Source organism: Strongylocentrotus purpuratus, unplaced genomic scaffold (genome assembly GCF_000002235.5).
Source record: "Strongylocentrotus purpuratus isolate Spur 01 unplaced genomic scaffold, Spur_5.0 spur5_scaffold_13, whole genome shotgun sequence".
NCBI classification, from domain to species: domain Eukaryota; kingdom Metazoa; phylum Echinodermata; class Echinoidea; order Camarodonta; family Strongylocentrotidae; genus Strongylocentrotus; species Strongylocentrotus purpuratus.
Window position 1 is genome coordinate 16,920,528 of NW_022145598.1, and position 22,213 is coordinate 16,942,740.

The 22,213-nt window shown below is 37.8% G+C and overlaps 2 protein-coding genes across 4 annotated transcripts in view; both read left to right on the plus strand.

Moving 5' to 3' along the window:
• The first annotated feature begins 1,861 nt into the window (after positions 1-1,861).
• Positions 1,862-13,879, plus strand: LOC105438443. Its single transcript, XM_030983567.1, has 7 exons — positions 1,862-1,877; positions 2,959-3,087; positions 5,488-5,756; positions 6,814-6,907; positions 10,134-10,229; positions 11,206-11,314; positions 12,030-13,879. Exons 1-7 carry the CDS (start codon positions 1,862-1,864, stop codon positions 12,562-12,564), a joined length of 1,248 nt encoding a protein of 415 aa, XP_030839427.1. The 3' UTR covers positions 12,565-13,879.
• A 3,225-nt stretch (positions 13,880-17,104) lies between these two features.
• Positions 17,105-22,213, plus strand: part of LOC591232 (venom phosphodiesterase 2) — a 50,200-nt gene continuing 45,091 nt past the window's right edge. For 2 of the 3 annotated variants that reach the window (XM_030983038.1, XM_030983039.1), the window contains exon 1: positions 17,106-17,918. In XM_030983038.1, the coding sequence (XP_030838898.1) occupies positions 17,400-17,918 (519 nt within the window). In that variant the 5' untranslated portion in view covers positions 17,106-17,399. Of the gene's footprint in view, positions 17,919-22,213 lie in introns of all 3 variants that reach the window. The other variant, XM_030983037.1, reaches the window with a different exon arrangement.

Below are 22,213 nucleotides of genomic sequence, written 5' to 3' on the forward strand. Positions count from 1 at the left end.
TATCCCCCTTTTTTTTAATAACCTGGATCCGCCCTTACTGTCACTGATTTAATAAGCCGATGACTGGACGTGTGATATGAGTTGAAAGGAAGGGTTAGAGCTTGTCAAATACAGGTTGACAAACGCGACATTACCTCACGGCTGCTTGATTACAGGTGGTGGAAATTAATCCATATTTCCACCATGATTAAACCCTTGTGACCGGGGGGAGGAGTGGAGGGGGTGGGAAAGCGCAAGTGTGAGAAGCGACAAGGGTATGAGTGGTGGTGGACAGCAGACAGGAAAGAAAGGTGGTCCGAAAATAAAAGAATGTAAAGCGATAATAATAATAATAATAATAATAATAATAATAATAATGAATCTTGTAAAGTCCACTCCAAATTTTATTAAGTTAAACCGAAAATGGAAATTCTTTTCGCCCAATTGATCATGAGCCCGGCAGCCACTGAGCAGCGCCAGATCGACGTTGCTCTTTCTCTCGTGCAGAGCAAAGATGATAAAAACGTGGCATGGCTTTAAAGGATTTAATGATATAAAATTAGAACGGGAAAAGATTAATAAGTAGTGAAATAAAAGAGAAACAGAGAGAGGATAACAGACAAAAATGGAAGGTGAGATACAAGATAGACAGACATTGGGTGAGGAAGAAAGAGGGGGTAGGGGATAGAAAAAAGTTCAGAGAGAGTGAGAGGGAGAGAGGGGGGAAGAGAGAGAGGAAGAGAGAGAGAGAGAGAGATAAAAAAGAAGGAGAAGAAGATATGAAAAAGAAGAATGAGGAGAAGGAGGAGGAGAGGGGTGATAAAGAGAGAGAGAGAGAGAGAGAGAGAGAGAGAGAGAGAGAGAGAGAAAGAGAGGGAGAGAGAGAGAGAAGTTGTTGAGCATGGAGTTTTTAAAAGAAAAAATTTAGGCCATTCTTTTAGAGGAAGAAGAAGAAGAAGGAGAGGGAGAGTAATTGGGTTAACAGAGAGAGAGAGAGAGAGAGGGAGGGGGCAGACAGAGACAAACCGAGTAATTTTGTTTTAAAATCTGAGGCAATGTTAATGAGTCACTTTAAGGCTCCTTCTTTCCTCGAAACAAGCCCCATCATAACCCGTTAACTCTATACACATCTCATGTTCAAATCGAACCTGTTCAACAGCTTCATGCAGTATAATCTGTAGGACTACTGACATATCACTATGTATTAATAATGAATAATGAATGCATATACCAAAAAGTGAAATTATGTTTTAATGGAATTAGAGCTTGGTCGTCCTTGAGCATGTATTTGAGATATTTAATATTCATTTTCATTGTGTTGTTTTATCTTCCTTGTTTGTAAATGCTTGACACGTATCTACAAGAATATATAAATACATAGGATCTCAAGAACAAAGCAAAGAGTTGCAATTCATCCGAACAAGTCTAAACTTATCGTGAGAATAATATCAATCGCAACTCTGTCCATAAAATTATAGTTTGCGATTGATTGTAGAACTTGATTAATCGCAACTTTTTATAAGATGAGGCTCAGGCATATGCGTACCAGTCGAGGGGGCCTGTGGGCTGCACCCTGAGAATATACGGGCATCCGCCGTCTCAAATCTGGGCACCCAGTATCTCATCTCAGGCAATTGGGTTATTTTACAATTTTATATCTCAACTATAGTATATTTTGATGAAAAATAACATTTTCAAGAAAGTGAAGTGAAACAGAAATGCTGATATTCGGGCTATCGAAGACGACCCCCTCCCCTACCTGACGACAGTATGCCCGTATTTCACTTGGTATATTTTGGCTCATGATTTTAAATGGGGAAATCATTATCCAGGTAGAGTATAAGAATGGTGGACACAGTTTTTACTCAATTTTTTAAACAATATGCCCATGGGCTCAGGTAAAGTACATGTTATTGATATACATCAAAAATAAAAATGAACCATGACAAATGAAGCCAAGTCAAGTAAATAATCCCTGTACTTTTCTAGCTTTCTCTGATTCACCATGCGTGGCACTGAGGTTGGCATGGTAACAGAGCAACAACATGGTTGTTTTTCTCCAGTGACGATTCAGAAAATAGATGGTTAAGATTTGACTAAATGCCCAAAATGCTGAAAGGTGTAATCGAGAATTCATCGTACGCAGTGAGCATTGATAAAGCCAGTTTTTATTGCTTGAAATAAAAAATACTTTGTTTGAATTTGATTTGATTTTAGTGATTTATTTCCGACATTCAGGCAACACTCATGTCACATCGATACAACGAATAGAAATTGTACAATATAAGTATGACATGATTTATTTTGGTAACAGAAACTAATAAAATAGTATAATGCTTATCAAGATAAATCTCATTGACATTCTCACATGTTAACAATGTGCAGTTTATATCATAATTCCAAATTTTGAGGCAAGTTATTGCTCGCCCATTTCATTTAATTCGTTTCTAACAGAAGATGATAGATCATTATGAATGAAAGGGCTTCGAAGAGGCCTAGCTACGCTCCATTCCGCCCTCCCTTTGGATAAAGAGAATGTTGGAAAAACATATCAGCCGCTCGTTTCGCTACCGAAGGGGGGGGGGGGCACTTTTATTTTCAAGGATTATACATTTTTAAACTCTAACATAATTTAAGACAATTTGAACAAGTGTATACAGGTGCTGCTTTGTATTGATGGGGGGGGGGGGGGGGAGGGGCAAACCATCCAGGGCAACATATAAATAAGTGTCTGTCAAATAGTTCAATAACTAAGAAACAAACTTAGAATCAGATATTAACTCAAATAAAAGGCCAACGAGACCTCAACTTCAATTTGTTTTATTTTTCAGTATTCTTTTCTTTGCTTCTCATTATTCATTTCTTCTCAGACCCATATCATTGTAATTTCGATACCTTTTCCAAAATCCATATTAGCTACATGTGAACATGATTTTTAATGGTCATAACTTTTTTTGTCGTTTATTTTCTTTTTTTCAGCTCGCTATGACTGTGATTTTGGTTCAGCGACTGGAATATGCGACTACACACAGGACACAGACGATGACTTCAACTGGACAGGTCAAAGGTCATATTCAAACACGAGAAATCAAGACACTGCCCCATCAGGTGAGTGAACCGGACAATTTTGATAGAAATAGGGGCGTCACCACAGGGCGGGGAAATAGGGTATTAGAAATCGAGTGATTTTTTTGTTTTGTTTGTTTGTTTGTTTACTGTTTAGTAGGATTAACAATTATTTAAAGCCCTACTGCACTACTTATAGCTACTTGCGCCCTCTATATAGCACAGAATGCCTTATCGGTGACCGTTGGTCCCCCATGGTCCCCTTTTTCTTATGTTAATTGAAAACTGATTTGATGAGATAACCACCTGTCAGTAACCATGTAGGAAGGTCTAATCCTTCCTGGCCAAACTAGTGCAGATATGTTTTAAGCTAGAACCCCTTGTACAAATGTGTGGAACTAGCTTAGTAAGAAGTATTTGGCTATAGGCCTAGACTCTCTTTCTAGGATGTTGGAATATTTCAATAGGGGGTCTACATGTACAAGGTTTATAGCGTGTCATTTTAAGCTGTGGCATGCCCTTTACTGGATGGACCCGGTCTAAAAAAAAACGCCACACCCTTTCGAAGGCTAGGGGAAAATGCAATTCTATTTTGTCACTGCTTGTATTATGTCTCTCATGTGGAACTAAACAGAGACATTTCGCGGGCCCCTTCTTCTCTGAAAAGGAAGGTCCTCCGCAACCCCTTATATATATAGTTTTGGATACGCCCCCAACACCGCAGCGCTTTTTTTTTTTGGGGGGGGGGGGGGTGTCTGTAGTGAAGGATAGGGGCGGATGGGATCTCCTCACTACTCCGGCCCTAAACAACAACAAAAAACTACCCAAGTAGTACATCCCGCTTCCCTCTCCAAAAAAGGGACCCCTGATTATATTTTTCTGGATACGCCAACAGGGGGGTGTTTCACAAATATCCTAAATTACAACTTATCTCTAAGTTGGACTTAAAAATCATGGAAAGCCGTTAGCATCTATGAAATATTTTGTAAAAGTTATTTTAAAAGGCATAAAATGTTAATTCAAATCATTCATATTGAAATATTATCAAGGAGATTTCATGTTCTTGATGTGGAATTTATAAAAAGTCTAAAATACTTGAATTTTCGCTTCTGAATATATTTTATATTAAGGCTCCAGATGGCTCCCCATAATGTCCAACTTAGAGGTAACTTCGACTTTGTGAAACAACCCGCTCTGTGGTTGTCCCGAGTGAAGGGGGTGGGGGCGGATGACCCCCTATCTACGCCCTTCCTGAATAACAAGATAGAGGAAGGTGGTGAGAATGGCGGGAGGGGTTCTCAACCTCAGGATATCGCTCAATTAAGGCATATCTTTTCTTAAAGGTCAAAGCCTTCGATACATGTAATATGATAAACAACCCAATCTTATTTGTTACATGCAAGATGATTAACAACTTGATCGAGCAAAAGTTTGCTTGTTATTTGTTATTCGCGCCATGAAAATACTCGAACACGGATTGCATGGTCACGTATAATGTCAGTGTGATTGGTTATCTTTTAGACATTAAAGGTAATACAAAGTTTTGGGAAATTTTGAAAATTGGGTGGATAGTGAATCTTTACAATTTTGATATATTTGGATGCCCCTGGGGATGAATTATAAGCACTAAAAAAATTAGCCCCTAAAACACTTCTGTTTTCGAGAAAAATTAAATATAAAAATTTACCGGTGCTCCCGGTAAATTTTGATGAATTTCAAATAGCGCCTATGGCCGTACAATGGTAGCTGCGACTATGAAAATCTCAGAATATGTAGTTGTGATATATAATTTCCAAACGGAAATAGCTAATCGGTCGATTTTAGTCAAGAAACATTGTTTTCATAGCTAAATTAATATCTTGACCTTGAGAGGGAGCTATACAACATAAAGAGTTTATTATTTATAATTTCATAACTTTAGACTCAATTTCAACCGCGACAACGATCAATGAATATTGTAGGAACGCATATGCTTCCAATATGTTAATTTGAACCAAATTCATGACCCTATACCAATACTTTGTAATACCTTTAAGCATTTCCAACCAAACAGTTACTTGATTCCTTAACACATACGAAGAGGGATGCCTATATGGAGAAAAAAGGGGGTGTTAATAATTCATTACACCTGGGTCGAGAGAGAGAGCTCTAAATAAAAATGCATTCTCACGGACCACTGATTGATTTGATTTAAAGTTAAATCCCGAACCAGTAATGAAAACAGTGACAAACTTTAGTTATATCTATCAGTATCCAGAGGACAGATAGGATGTGCCCGTGACTGCCCGGTCAATCTATATCTGGCATGCCTTGAATGCACCGAAATCATTAAAAGAGCACACACATGCGCAAATATTATATTGGTTTGTGACTCGTGCATCCTCACGGGTCAGATAATCCGCCACTTTATATATAAAACGAATTCTTTACTTTCTTCACTAGATACGTTCGTCTGTGCGTGTAAGGATGGTACCCGCCCTTCACCCGGTTCCATTGCTCGCTTCCGGTCGGGTATCTTCCCCGCCACCGGTGATTCCACGGTGACCGTCTCCTACTGGTACAACGTCTATCGTCGAGATGGAGGAGAGTTACAGGTGTTTATCATGAACCACGGCTCTACCAATAACAAGAGGATACTGATGAGGAAGGGAAGTGACGGAAGAGGATGGAGAAAGGCGAATTTTAACGAATCTGTCTCGGAACCGTTCCAGGTAAGATATAGGTCTTATCTTCTTACTATCCTTCCCCCTCCCCCATCCCATCCTGTCCCCTACCCCCCCCCCCCCCCCCCCTCCGCGATGACGTCGGCTTTAGTGGCCAGTTAGTGGACACAAACAATGCTCATATGAGAATGGTTATGTTGCGATGATTCAACCATCCCTTCCCTCTCCTATCCCCCTTCCCCCTCTCCACCCCCGCCCCCACATCCCCCACCATTCTCCCCCATGACGACGACTCCAATGGCCGGTTAGTGGACAAATGGACGTTCCGAGAATGATAACAAGTTTACCTGATTGGTCAGAAACAGGTAGCAACCAAACGGCCTACCTGACTCATTATTGGTCACTTCTATTTTAGTGCATACGAAGACGGACATCTCTAGCAGGTGTTTCTTTTAAACGGAATTTTCCATTTTCCATTTTCAAGAAAATGAAACATTTTGTTCGGTTCACCAGATAATTCATGGTAATATGAAGCACTTTAAAAGAATTAACTTTCCCTACATTGAAAAGGTAATTCGATTTAAACAATACTGTAATATCATTGATCCTGACGCCATTTTGTGTGTGTGTGTGTGTGTGTGTTTGGCTCTAGCTGCTTTAGAAAATAATAAAACATAGCCTCCCCTTTCCGGTCGCTAAAAAAGTGATGACAATAATCAGTTTTGTCGATATTAAATATCAAAATCCGAAAAACAAAATATCCGAGTCACCTGTTAAGAAATGAGATGATATTTAAAAAGTAGAACACCAGATATTTTACTCAAAAAACAATTAAATATTAAATCTACCTGTTGCCAGGGTAGAAAAAATAGTATTTTCTGGGCTGGGGAGGGGGTAAATTATTTTTGACTCTATCTGCGCCTTTGAACATGTTGGATTTTTTACCCTGCCCCCCCCCCCCACCTCTCTCTCTCTCTCCCTCTCTCTCTCTTTATCTTTCTAATTTCGCTCCCCTCTCTGTATGATTATGTTTATGTAAATGTGTTAATATGATTCTTGGTCATGCCATTTTATTTTTTTTCTTTCTTTAAAATCGTTTCATCAGCTCATATTTGAAGCAACCGTGGGAGAAACTCCAAACAGTGGTGTTGCCCTTAGCAACCTGACTTTCACCGTTTATAGCTCTCGGAAATTTACAGGTGAGTTTACCTTGCAATCTCTACCGCCATGTGCGAGAGTGGGAGGGGCTCATCAAATGAACTTGGCTGAGCTATGACTTCAAACATTTATCTTTTAAAAATCAAACGAAGTAAATGTATTATAGAACTTTCAGGACGCAGAATAAAAACAGCATAGAGATCATTATCTCCGTACTAAATGAGAAATCTTAGAATGTACAAGAAGAAGAAGAAGAAGAAGAAGAAGAAGAAGAAGAAGAAGAAGAAGAAGAAAAAGAAGAAGAAGAAGAAAAAAAGAAGAAAAAGAAGAAGAAGGAGAAGAAAAAGAAGAGAGAGAGATGGAGAGATAGAGATAGTGAGGAGAGAGAGAGAGAGAGAGAGAGAGAGAGAAAGAGATAGAAGGAAAGAGAGGGAAACAGTCATTTTGTTTTCTTATTTATCTCAAGAACTTGTATATAAAAATAAAATATTGTCTAGCAATTATGACGTATATGGTGTCCTCGTGGAACTAATTGATTCGAGCAATAAACAAGCTCCAAATTCTAAGTAGCTGAAAAATTAATCTGAATACTAATGCAGTCATGGTTAAATTCAACTACATTACGTCATGAAAATACAAATGAACCCACACTATGGTTAAAATGCCACAAAATTCTTCCTCTATCCCGTGCGGTCATGTAGGTCGCGTGACAGCGATAGAGGCAATATTGTAATCTCATTGGCTTTTTGGTTTTTCTCATGCATTCGTAAAGGGGGAAGTTCACCTTGATATTAGGTTGGTTTTTATAAAAGCAAAAACATGAGAGAAACAAATAAGTAAAAGTTTGAGCAATATTGAATTAAAAACAGCAAAGTTATGAATTGGCAACACCGTGACGTATTTTGTGAGCTCTTCTTCAATTTGCTCCGTACGGAAAATTCAATAAATTTTTATTTTCTTAGGTATTGGTGACGGAATAGATTTGTTTCATACAGGGGTAGTATAAAAACATATTTGTAATAATCATATTTAGGATGAATGTTTGATCGAAGATTCTGTAAGAAAATCTATGATTTTTATGGGTTTTTTTTTTTAGTACAGGGCAAATGGGAGAAGTCGCAAGATACTTAACAGTTGCCAATATGTATTTGATTGATCACACCTTCGAAAGTTCACAACTTTCTTATTTTTAATCGGTTTTTGCTCAAACTTTCACTCACCCGTTTCTCTCATTTTTCTGCTTCTATCCAAACCTACTTAATATCAGGGTGGACTTCCCCTTTAAAAAAACATAGAAACATGTTATCGATGTTTAATTAAAGAAACCTCACATCGTTAGTAGTACCCTTGATATGACAGTACTTGGCATGTTAGCGTGTAACCGCACTGTCTTCTGGCCTCGTCTCTGTGACCCAATGCGGCGAGGTCATGACTACGTCACGTGATAGTGAAAGAAACCATACTTTAATCTAATTGGTGTATTTCCTATCCAATTAAACCGACAATCGAAACTTTCGAACACCACTAAAATGGTCGGAATGGGTGACTATATATATTTAAATAAATATATATTTATTAAAATAAATGTACACGTCACTTTCGAAATCATCACGGACTCAATGAACGTGATATTTTAACACAAAATCATGAACAGATTAAGTTTAGGGGAAGACCAAAAGATCATAATAGCTGCTAAGAATAATGAACTTGACCTAAATTCCCCACCAGTCATATACATCCAGTGACGTATTCCGAAATGGATGACCACAGGGGCGGAGGGCATACATAAAGCAAAAATTTACTTTACTTTTTTCTGCCAGGGGGAGGCTTTAAACGGGGTATACCAGGGTTCTACACAGCATGCTGGATTCGCCGGTGGTTGTTCGTGTATCCCAAATTATATTTTTCATCAAACTTGGCATAACTAAACTGATTATTTATACCCAAATATTGATGGATTGTACTGTTGGTGAAAGTCAGGTGACAAGTCAGTGTTTGAGTTTCGACATGACCCACTTTTTATCGAATAATATGGGTCAAATCCGTGCGATCCCCACGGCACCTGCGTCACTGATGACGTCATTTGAAATTGGTTAGTTAGTGAGAGACCACATCATGATCCAAGATTATAATTCGCTCTTTCTCTAATCAATATGATCCATTAAATGTTCTCCACAAATAGATACAAACATAGAGGCCTAGCTTACATGGATCACAGCACGTGGGACTGATTATGATTTCTTCCGTGCTTGTGGGTTAATGCGGTTTAGAGTGAGGATTCGAATTGTCATAAATACATAGAATATTAATTGATGCGTACAACCATATGCTAATGTATAACTAATAGTTAATGTATAAATGCTACTTAGATTAGTAATAGTAATTAGAAACAAGGGAAAAGAATAACAACTTAATCAATATCAGCAAAAAAGTATTATGTTGATGATTTCAAATGAAATCCTTTCAACGTTCCTTTAAACAAATAACAAATAAACAAAGTAATAGAACTTTATTGGCAGTCCTGTTAACTTAAATTGGCACACAAAGAAACAGGTGTGATATGTAATCCATGAATAACCGCAAAGTAATTTAATGTTGTTATACATGGAAGTGCGTATTAACACTTGAGTAGATAATTAATTGGCTCTCCAAAATACGTGCTAATGAAGAGTGGTAATTATTATCGTGTTTTTTTCAAGAGAAAAGCAAAGTATTGTTAACATGAAACATTTGCCAGACTTGATTCCTTGCTAGAGATAGGATTTCTCCATAAAAAAAATCCTTAGTTACATTCTTTATTAGTCCAACATTGTCGGGACGATTATGTCATATCTCATGTATCTCTATTCAAAGCAAATCTACATGTATAATCCCAAACAGCGGATCCTCCGACCGTATACTTTTAAACTATTTTGTCTGCAAGTTCGTCAATGGTTTATATCTTATGTCATGTTATGTATGACAATGTCTGATATTAATACAGAAGGTTAATTCAATACTCTATTCAGGACCATTTGTATCTTATTTTAAAATAATAAATGAAATGACGAATGAAAGTTGAAAAGGGATGACCATTCACGGAACAGAATTTTATAAGTGTGTGTGACATCTTGTAATTAACCATGAAGACAGGAATATTAAGACTCGATGATTAAGTGCTGCTAGTAATCACAGCTTAATAACGACGGAGTCTCTTTTAAGTATCATAAAACATATTACATATTTTATATATTTATTATTCTTTTTGTTGTTGTTGCTCTTTTACAGGTAGAAGTGAGCATGGCGGCATAGTGGAAGAAACATCGACATTGCCTGTAGAACAAGCGGGTAACATATCACAAGGAAGTAATCTAGATACAGTCAGTAAGTAAAAAGAAAACTACTCAAACCTTTTTATTTCGTAAACCAGGAACTTGTAACAGATTTTTAACGAACGCGATACTGATAATGAAGTAAAGAAAGAAATTGTTCTCATATTACGTGGCATGTTGTTTGATAATTGGGAATTGCTTTTAATACTTTGGATGTGGTTTGTGTCGAGTGATTTTTTAATGGTTAATTGTTATACCATTACTAATCAATTCATGAAGTGGTTTTTAATGAGAGAATATAGAGAAGCTATCATTTTATCGCGTCCCTTGATATTACAGTGACTCGGTAACATTGCCTCAGATTCTGAAACAAAATCGTGGATTTAGCTCATGCTGCAATGATATATTTTATACCTTGAGGTCAGTCAGGAATCCCATGACTTTTACGAACCGAACGCCAGTCTGACTATCACGATATTTATGATTGGAAATCGAAATTTCATTTTTCGTTTTCCTAACGGATTTTAGAACACTACAGTCTATTGGGGAAAATGAGAATGGTAAGACCGGTCACTCAAAGATTTTTACTTTTTCGAGGCACTTCATGATCATTTTGAAGCGCAATTTTTGTAGGGCTTCAATATTACAAAATATTACAGACACTGATAACTCGTAGGGCCATGCATCTCCGATTTATCATTGCTAAACGATGCCTTTCAAGACACACTGTCCTACTTGTAGCTACTTGCTCCCTCTATATAGAAAACAATGCCTAATCGGTGACCATTGGTCCCCGATGATCCTTTTTTCTTATTTAAATCGAGAGCTCAGTTGATGAGATAACCACCTGTCCAGTTACCTTGCAGCGTGGTCTAAATCCTCCTATAAAGTAGTACAGATAAGCTTTAAGGAGAGACCCTATGCATAAAGTAGACAAGTTCACATTTTCCATCCCAGGCACAAATTCTGTCGAAAAGAATAAAAATAACCACATAATCAATAATGTTTGCTTGATTTTTTTTCTTCAGGTAATCGACCCTCTCTGACCTTTCTAATTGCCGTGGTCGCCAGCAGTGCCGTGGTCGTCATCCTAATCCTCTTTGTGGTCGTTGTCGTGTGCCTCGTTAGGAAGATAAGGTGGGCCATCTAAATGAACATCGACATCTTACAATATTAAATCGTCTAGGGGTGGATCCCGTATTGTCAGAAAGAGGGGGGTACATTTCCCAATTGTTCTCGTGAACGTGATTTTGAGAGTCGGAAATGGGCAGAGATTAATAAAGATTAACCCCAGAAATCCTCGCATGGGTTAGCCATATAAATGTTGTCATGGGAGTTTTCAGAGGGTGGAGGGGGGGGGGTTGCTGGATCTACCGAATGAATATTCTCGTCGTCAACTTGAATTAAATATTGAGTCCTCGGATTGAGTCTAGTTCTTTTTCCTGTTTTCGGCGTTTGTCCATGATCCGTTTCCAGATCATTTTCTCCAGGGTTCACAAGAGGGCGTTTTCCCATTTCTATCAGCCGTCTGAGTATTGACTCTGCTAATTGTTGAGATATTTATATTATCATCGGGATGATCGAACAAGTTACGAGGAGTCGTGAATACTTAAACTACACTAATGCTGCTGCACCATCAATATTATTATTTCTTCTCCTATTTTAAGTAATGCTAATATACCAATCGACAAAATAGACCACTACTATGATTATATTTTTATTTATTCCGTTACTATTCTCATAATATTCCAATGTGATGGTTAGATAAGCTGTGAGTACCGATTACCATTATGATATGTTGTTAACATTGTGAAAAAATAACACTTTATGACTAATTTTCTTTCTGTTCCAGGATTCTGAGTTCCACCGCTCACCCCTACGAGGAGATCTCATCGACTAAATCAGAGCGAGGCACCATGGAGATCACTCATCAGAAAGACTTGTTCATCAATGACAACGGCTCCACTTTACCTCGCTGGAAACACTTATCCTACCTCTCAGCTCACGACAGCAACCGCTCCAGCATCTACGCCGAGATTACCGAAGCCGAAGAGCGTCGCTCAAGGTTTCACCGCTCAGGTACGGGTACGACCGGCGATTCGTTCGTCACCGCGTATTCCCTGCAGCATCTAATCGACCGAGCGACGACGTTGAACGTCATCACAAAGTCCGAAGAGACATCCAGGCGGCAGAGCGAGAGCGGGTGGGTGGATAATGTGATCTACGAGAGCGGTTTGGATATGCGCGAACTGACGGCATCTGCTGAAGATAAACCTGTGGATAGGGAGGTGCTTACCTACAGGAGATTCACAGGTCCTGGTGCATTCGGGTTTGGAGGAATCAATGCAGGATGGATCGAAGACCTGTCACGATCGAGAACTCTTTGAGCATTTCTCAACGACATTGTGAAAGAAATTTCAAGACGGAGAAGTCCCGTGGAATCGGTCCGTCGTAACAGCAACAAAACAGATTAAATCGAAGATCCTTAGACCTGTCTTGATTCATAGAATTATTTGAAAGAAAAATTCAGCGAAAAAATCCAGGAGCCCTACGATTTGAAGGAATCAATACAGGATGGATCGAGGGCCTGTCGAGAGCTCTTTAATGACAAATTACGAAAGTCCGGCTGGGGATATCAAAGCGAAAACGACCACAGACCTCCGAGACTTCAATCGATCTCTAGAATTCTTTCCGAGAAGTATGGACCAAGAGTAAAGTAAGATCATGGTATTGAGTGGCAATTAGATTTGGACGAATACATCGAAGTTCTCACGGAATCGAAAACTCTTTGAAATTGACCATGTAAGAGCAACAACCAACGTCAAATGTAAAACTCACCAGCCTTTGTAATAGTGTTCGCGTTTAGACGAAGAAATTCAGGACTAATTGAAAGACCATTACGGTCAAGAACTCTATTTAATATAGTTTGCTTGTTGGAGAGTGCAGTAGCATTTAGTGTTAATATTTGAGTCTGTATATATGCTGTTAGAAGAGGACATTCATCATAGATGGTAAACGATATACCGTAGATAGAATGTATATATTAGTTTTTGGATTGTTGACCGAGACCATGTTTTAGAGTCCCTTTGAGTTAGAGAACTTCAGAAGAAAGCAATCTTATGACAAATGCCTATACTATGAGCCATCGCAATGATGCGGATTTACGTGCGGCTCTGTGGTAGGGCAGTCGTGTCTCGTAACCGGGATGTCCCAGGTTCGAAACCAAGTCGATGCGCTAGTGCACTCCGATAAGGTAGCAAACCTCACTACCAAGTCCTTTTGTATATGACCTATATATGCACGTCCAGTTGCTTACCTTAAATTTTAGAGCATAACTCAGCAATCGTTCTTTTAATAACATTCTGAAGCACTCTAAATGTTTGTAGTAGACCGCTGAAGGCGTTCGTAAGTGCGCACAATGTGTGCCCCATCCCCGCTTCAATGTGAATATCCCCATCGTATAATGGTCATCGTAAGGGCTTATAAGAAATAACAAGTGCATCCTACGGATTCCTACCCACTCTAGATTTCTCCGATCCGTTTATACTGGCAAATGTAGACCTATCTGTGCTGCTAAACATGCTTCAGAAGCTAGGTTCACCCAAATTAGACAATTCATGTATTATATTCATTATGTAGATGTCATTGTGCAGGGACTTTTGTAATTTGATACGTAAATAAACGTAGAAACACAACAGAAAATGATTTCAATTCTCCTGTTATTTGATTGTACCTGTGTATTTATGGCGGGAGGGGGGGGGGGGGGGGGTGGGGAAGGGGGGGGGGGAGGTTAGTTCGCAAGCACACACCCTTAACAGCTTTAGGAAAATTGTCAAATAAGAGTCTGTGCTTACAGGCTAGGGCGGGGGGGGGGTAATAATCATCAATTATTTATTTGAAACTGAGAATGGATGGATGGAGAAAAGGAATGAAGGAGGTAAAATACCGAGGTGTAGAGAGAACGAGAGAGAGAAAAAAGGGAAATAAAGTGAAAGGAGCGAGAGGGGAGAAACTGAGGGAGGAGAGAGAGAAAGACAGTGGGGAGAGGGGAGAGAAAATGAGAGAGAGGGGGATAGAAAGAAAGAGAGGAGGGGAAGGAGGGAGGGAGAGAGAAAGAGAGAGAGAGAGTGCGGGAGAGGGGAGGGAGAGAGAAAGAGAGAGAGAGAGAGAGAGAGAGAGAGAGAGAGAGAGAGAAGGTAGAAGGAGGGAGTTAGAGAGACGGTATGATAAATTATGTTTATGTAGCAGAAAAGGTATTGGTAGGGGCGCCACCTCGCGTGCATCTATTGTTCTTCACCCTTCAGATTCCGGGTTGAAAATGTATATTCAACTTTGCAAAGTATTCCTGCCTATCTTGTCTCGAACCTTCCAAAGTCAACAGATTCAATTTCGGTTAGGGTCTTTAAAGGTACTATGTCCCATTTGCAGGCCCCAAAAATGAAAAGGTTAAATTCCAACGGCATTTGAAAGGTAATACTAATTTAGAACTTCCCTAAAAAAAAAAAAAGGGGGGGGGGGGGCTTGAAAATGTCTTTAAGTGGGAAAATAACGACTATTAGTTGTCGAATCGACTTAGGAGCTATAGAGCCAGTAAGTAATAGTCTGATTTTCAGACCATTGTACCGAATGGTCGTACGTTGTATGCTGCGCAAAGATTCAATCAGTTTAATTTTGGCCATTATAAGAAGTGGGTAATTGATGTAGACAAGTGCTCATGTACTCTTTACAACTCATGTTATGTATGTTATTACCAAAGAAGAAAAGAAGGCAGTCAGTCATTCAATAGTGTCTGACAGTGAAGTCTAGCAAGTAAAAGTGTTTCCTTGCATAATTTGAATACTAGGACACTGCTAACGTTAAAATTTCACAGAAAGGACAAACATGACATATTCGTAATTCCTGCAAAGTTCTACAGACTTCGATGTTGGCTGGAATAGGGACAGAGTATCTTTAATAGCATTCCTTTTTTTGTTGGGGGATTGGTTCTCAGATTCACCTTCCACAGAATCTTCATTTTGGTATAAATGTGATTTAGTTTTAATTTCATGTGATCCTTTAGACTGAATTCTGTAAAATACAGCTTTCCTCCAAGACTTATGGAGGGGGTGGTGGAATATTCACCATGCCCTTTTTTGGTTTCCGGTTGCTCTACTTCGAGTATGTTCCGACCCTCGACCATGACAAGAAATAACCTTCCCAATCATGTTAATTTCTTTGACAATTGTCCATGATCACGAATTTCCTTATTCAAAACTAGTATTAGATGCTGCTGAGTATCGGCTTGCATGGTGGTGTACATAATACAGTAGGCTTACAGCTGCACCATTTGAGAGAGGGTGGATATTGGGGAGTCCTGAAAAGGACTGTCTGTAATATTTCTTTATAGAGTGTTTTGTGTGTAGTTCTGAAAAGGACTGTTGTTAATCTGTCTATGAGCTTATAGTATAGAGAGAACTATAATAATAATAATAATAATCCGGTTTTTTATATAGCGCTCAATACACCAATCCAACGATGTACCTAAGCGCTTTACAGATATATTATTACTACTATATTATTATTACTATAGTGCCAGTTAGATCCCCTCCTACTACCAATCCTCTCCAACCGGCACTATAAAGTTCTCTTTAGAACTGTAAGCTCAATAAAGACTACCAACAGTCCTTTTAAGGACTCCCCATGCAATCCTCCCCCTCTCTCACATGGTGCAACCGTAAGTCTACTGTATAATACTAGTATTGCCATAACAATGCTTTACAGCGTATTATACCAGAGTATCAAGATGTGCTTTTTGCAAATAAAATAAAGAAGATACAGAACTACTTCCAAACTATCAAATTGAAATAAATTTATAAGGCTAAGTATCAAACGCTGAACACTGACTTACTTAATGGTCCTTCCACTCTTATATGGTTTCATACATTTCCAGCTTTACCTGAAAGCAAAGAATGGAAGTTGTGAATGTTCTTGAAATCAAACAAGCTATGCTCTGTTAGATAAGATAACAGAACCTTGATGACTATTGTGTTGCGAATGAATATTATTTATTCATTATGCTCTTTGCCCGTAATAAAATATAATGTATTTATCTATCAAAGTCAATAGTATACCATGAAAACGATGACATTGATTTAAATGATATTTTGTAGTTCTCATGCAAAACATAATACAATGAATAATTATATTACAAAAATATGCAATGAAACGACAAATATTATAGAAAAAGCACGAGAAAAGATGAACTATCTAGAAGCAGAGCCCGTTGAAGTGTTAGTTCCTCAGATGCTGTTTTACAATATAACATGAACAAAGTATATTTAGAAATCAATAAATAGATGTAGCTAAGAAATTATAAATAAATTTTAAAAATTGAGAAAAAATAGAGGGAAATAGTAAAAGGCAAAACGAAAGAAAGATACAAAAAAAAAAAAAAAGGGAAAATGAAGGATTGCAAAAGCTCTAGAAAAAGGAGGTTAGATCGTTAGAATGAGGGAGAAAGAGATTGAGTCGAGAGTCAAACATTACCCTGTCAGTTTAGGAAAGATTGTTATTACATTTTCAAACATGTATTTGGACCCGATTGGAGATGCTCATTCGATTGAGCTTGCACAAAAAGTCCCCTGGAACGTACTTTTTCTATTTTTCATTCAAAAGAAACATGCACCCTGCGCGTGAAAACATGAATAGCGAGCAGAGAGAGATTCAGAATGAAATCATAATACTCGGCCCACAATGCAGTTCGATTCTGACAATACGTTTATGGCTTGACAATAATACTGTACCATTCGTGGTTTGATATACGATCTCCAGAACGGTCGAGGTAAGCTTGTTTTGCTACGGTTGGGTACACGTTTTGAAATGCTAAACACCATTGTATGGTGCGACGGACTCATATGCACAACCGACCGCATAATGGATAGCATTCCTTTAGAATTACGAAACCGTTAATTCAAAAAACCCTCAGACCACCGCCTCCTGTTTGTAGGAAAGGTATAGTGAGATTGTTCAGTCGCACTGTTATTATTTGATTCGGGTGTACAGTCGGAGGAGGAAGCGGTTTGAAATAGCTTCGTCTTTTTATAACCGCCATATCTTTAGTGGAATAAATGGGATTTATCATTGCTAGGATTTGCAACTGATGCTGTTACTGCTCATGATTGAAGCGCCGCGATCATTGTTTCCTCGTTTGTTTTGATCTACAGCTGATAGCCAGACAGACAACATGTCGCAGCGATACCTAGACTCGATTCGTAACCCACAGCCGTACCCTGCTTCAGATACGGACAACGCTCCTAGTCGATCACATACACCTGTTGCTGGTCCTAGGAACTACTCCACCCCCAATAATCCCCCTAGTCGTTCCAGAACACCCGCTTCGGTCTTAGAACTGACCAACCCTAAGCCTTACCCTAGCGCTCAGGCTACCTATGCTAACCCAGTTCTGAAGCCGACGGCGGTCAAGGGCGGAGATAACCAGGCATACTACCACGATGATGATGACAAACCGAAAAACAAACGTCTGACGAAGACGAGAAGCACACCACGGGGGACGCCGCCCGGTAGTGATGCGGAGACCAGATATGCTCAGCCTACCAATGGTTATAAGGGAGGCTCTATGTCCAGTATTAATCTTGCCTTACAGGTAGCTGATGGGCAACCAATTAAGAGAGAGACAGCGTTCGATGTGGAGGCCGGTCCCAACCCTACTCCAAGAACAACCAGTGTCGACAGCAGACCCAAGGTTAATATATATATTTTACGCTCTGTTTAGTATCAGTTTTGATGATGACATTACGTATGATGATGGTGATGACATTAATGATGATGATAATGATGACATTAATGATGATGATGATGGTGAAGATGACATTAATGATGATGATGATGATGACGGTGGTGGTGGTGACATAAATGATGATGATGATGATGACGGTGGTGGTGGTGACATAAATGATGATGATGATGATGATGATGGTGGTGATGATAGTGATGATGATGATGACATTAATGATGATGATGATGACATTAATGACGATGATGATGGTGGTGATGATAGTGATGATGATGACATTAATGATGATGATGATGACGGTGGTGATGATAGCGACGATGATAATGATTATTATATTGAAGGTGATGACTGATGCTGAGGAGAAGGAGGATGGAGGGTGGTGATGATGATGATGACATCCATGATGATGATGCCCGATGGCTCAAGATCAGTGGTCTCCTAACTTGATGTTCCTCGATTCAAAACCAAGTCATTCATCCATGGGCAAGCGCCCTTTACTATTTTCCCCAACATGCTCAATGATAATTGGATGAAAGCTAAAGTGATAGGTCAATAAATAATGATAATAATGGTACTTATAATTATATGTAAACAAATATTTGTTGTAATATTATTCCCATTCCTCAAACTTTTGCTATCATACTCCACAAAAGATGTATTGAATACAATGTTGGAATTTATTGATAGTATGAATATACGATATATATATATGGTAATAACTGTGGAGCGACAGGGGTGTCATATCTGACAGACGTGAGCGCTATACACGACCAACTATTATTATTATTTAAAAAGATATATATACATGTATATATTTGCTCATTTCGAACAATATTGAATTATTTAGAAAAGACTATGCAGTACTTAACGTCATTTAAAACAAATTTTAAAAATCTCCAACTATGAGCACTATTGAGCAGGTAAAATAATGTTTATTTCATATAATAGCTTTGTTTGTTATCTTAACATTTGATGAGCATTGCTGTTACCAAACGTTATTAGTTTATGTCTGTTCCGATGGAGAATATTATGGGTTTAATGATGAATCTTTCATGATCAATCATGAATGAATATGTATCTATTTTCTTTATGACATGTGTCTCCTTAATGCAATAAAAAATAAAGACTCTGACATAAAAATGAAAATAATACCATTATTCAAACAAAAGATTTCAAGTCGGCTGACTTCAATCATATCCGACGATAGTACGGATGAAGAAACGCATTCAAATTTCAGTTCATGTTTTATTGTTCGAATGCCAAATTTTTAATGTATACACGAATCTACAATTTTTTGTTTATGATCATATTAAAAAGGCAAGTATAAACACTTATAAAATATAAAAGATGAAATAGGACTTTTTTTTAATTTTTTTTTATATATTTATTTCCACAAGTGGGGTGGATTGCCCTTTCAACTTAAGTTGATTTTCAAAGGGGTCCTCAAGTTAAAGATGACTATTTACAATATGATTAACTTAATGTACAGTGTGTTATCATAGTAAGTAGTAAACACTTTTATGTCTTTGGTGGATAATTTACTGTAGCGAAATAAAGAACAAACCAAAATAAATGGAATGGAATTGTATGTGTATTGGGTTTTTACAGACGTTTATCAATCAGATGTGATTATTTACGTCTGGGGACCGACCTTTAAATTTCACCGTCCAGTTGAAATAATAGTATTATAATTACACGACTGGCATGACTGGGATAATAATAATAATAATAATAATAATACTCAGTTTTTATGTAGCGCTCATTAGAATAACTAAGCGCTTCTAAACTTGGAGATTATTACCCCGGATTTAGCTGTGCTGCCATTGCGGCGCTCTAGCATTTCAAAGAATACCAGTATAATATAACAAACAGTATTCATCAAATATCATTTTGAAACGTCATCTGCGTGATTTGATTCACTGGAGCCTAACTAAACATAACCTTGCCATTTATTTGTCATCCCTTTATATCTTTGTCCTCGCTATTTCATTGAAACCAATGAGTCAATAAGTAGAGAATGTAGTTAAAATTGTTGATAATACCATTGATATTCCACAATTCTACCCTTACATTCCTTTAAGCAAAATTCACCTCATAATGGTGATTAATTAATTAGCATTGGAACAGGAAATAAGTCTAATTGAACAGCGTTTGTGCTTATATTCTTTTACGCAATATTCACCTCATAATGGTGATTAATTTATTAGCATTGGAAAATGACATTAGGTTATTTGAACAGGGCTTGTGCTCATATCTTTAACGTTTACTGAAAATTCTGATCTACAAACCTAATCTACTGCAGTTTATAGTTAATGATAGCGGTATTGAATTAGGTTTAATACAGAGCATTATTTAGTAATGTACGATCATTTTGTTAAAAGCAATTATCAGATGCGGCTTCAGGGATAAGATAGATTCAAAAAATCAATTAAAATTAATTTTACTTTCAAATCATTGTAAAATCGTAAATAAGGAAATGGAAACGAACAAAAGGCGAAGCTTGTAAGTCGTATAGTTCTCTTTGAGAATAGAAATATCGTTTACAGAACTTTTGATGTGTTAGGGTAATTTATGCCAGAGTTTAGAAGTAAACAGGGTCGTCGCACCAATACGCGATAAGACTCTACAAATTGTATTTTCCGACTACAGTTTCAAGTTCCAAGTTTTATGGAAACATATTTACAAATATACCGGAACTATACAAAGTTAATCAGCAAAAGAAATGAATTGGGGGAAACTGCAAATAAAACCATACGGTCCTGTCGAGGCAGTCCCTGTTATTAAAAGATACATACAAGTTCCAACAATTGCCTATATCGACGTACATCTACATTTACCGAAGAGTCTGGAAGCGGTTCCAGAACCTGCATCCTCCAATGTAGGACCAAAGTAAACCAGACAGGAGTTTATTGAAGGTATAGACCATTGAGCTGGAAAGCAATTTTTACAACATCTGCCTGCTCCTATTGTGAACAGGAAAGGTGTCCTCGTGTGACATCACCTTTTGTTTACCGCCAAAACAAAACAAACATAATGCTTGAATGGGAAAGTCATTTCTGTTTGTAGATGGTAATTGGTTCTTGCTTTGGGCAATATATTTGGAAATGTAGACAGAGTGGATGTATGGATATAGGGTTTCTCATACGGAATGTAAGAAACCATATAAGGAAAACATTTCTTCAATGGAAATCCTTAAATTGTTCATACTTGAATGGTTGAGAGTAGACACAATTTAAATGGAAGTCATTAAATCGTTCATACATGAATGGTTGACAGTAGAAACTATCTATGAATGAAGAAAACTTAGCGGGTACACAATGCGTCTAGTCATATATAAGGACCTGGGTATTTTTTCTTGCAGATATGTTTTAGTTCGTCAAAGAACTGTTATGTAATTCTTTCGTGGTTATAGTTCTGACAAGAACTTTCGAAGATCTTTCAAAGACACATCTACCTCACCATGCAAACATTTAAAGAACATCAGAAACCATCTAGTTCTTCACAGATCATTCAGACTGTGAAAATGTCTCGACATTTTCACAGTCTGAATGATCTGTGAATGATGGGTCATAATATACCATGTATATCTTTTGCACGATCCATTGCATTTGATCGCTTGAAATCTGCCATGTACTGCCCCGAGCGTCACGAATAACAAATTTCACAATCTTTCAAATTCAAATTGAATTTTTAAGGTGATGATTGCTTTCATTTCATTGCAGGAATGCAAGTAAGGTTATTTATATTGGCATGTTTGGAGGGATGGGAACAAGCAATGTGTACGACAAATGTAATTCACTAAAATACACAGTAATCCACACTTAGTTCATAATTATCACAATAAGTTCGTTTTATGAAGCAAAACAATTTGGCTGCAATGTATTAACGCCCGAAATCAAAGTAGTATTATTTGACCATTTAGTATCAATGTTCATGTCATATCATATCGATACACAATAATAGTATAGATTTGCTGTGGTAAAAGAACTAACAAATTATCATTTAATAGGTCACAACTATTGTTAAATGCATTAGGCCGATAACATATTACGTAATTGCTTGTCATAAGTGTATACTGCAATTTATGATATGAACCTAATATAAAATTTACAATATCTCAAGAAAATTGAGACGTTTTAGTCAAAATACAAATTGTCTTTAAGTGGAAATTCGTTGATGGATGACGATTTCGGTAGGTTGTCTAATAAAATACTCTGCTTGAGTTTAATTCATTTCAAATTCTA

Excerpts from the sequence above, each read along its gene's own strand:
- LOC105438443 (XM_030983567.1), top strand. Across the intron at positions 10,230-11,205 it reads AAGTAATCTAGATACAGTCA|GTAATCGACCCTCTCTGACC; the intron begins GTAAGTAAAAAG and ends TTTTTTCTTCAG. Across the intron at positions 11,315-12,029 it reads TGCCTCGTTAGGAAGATAAG|GATTCTGAGTTCCACCGCTC; the intron begins GTGGGCCATCTA and ends TTTCTGTTCCAG.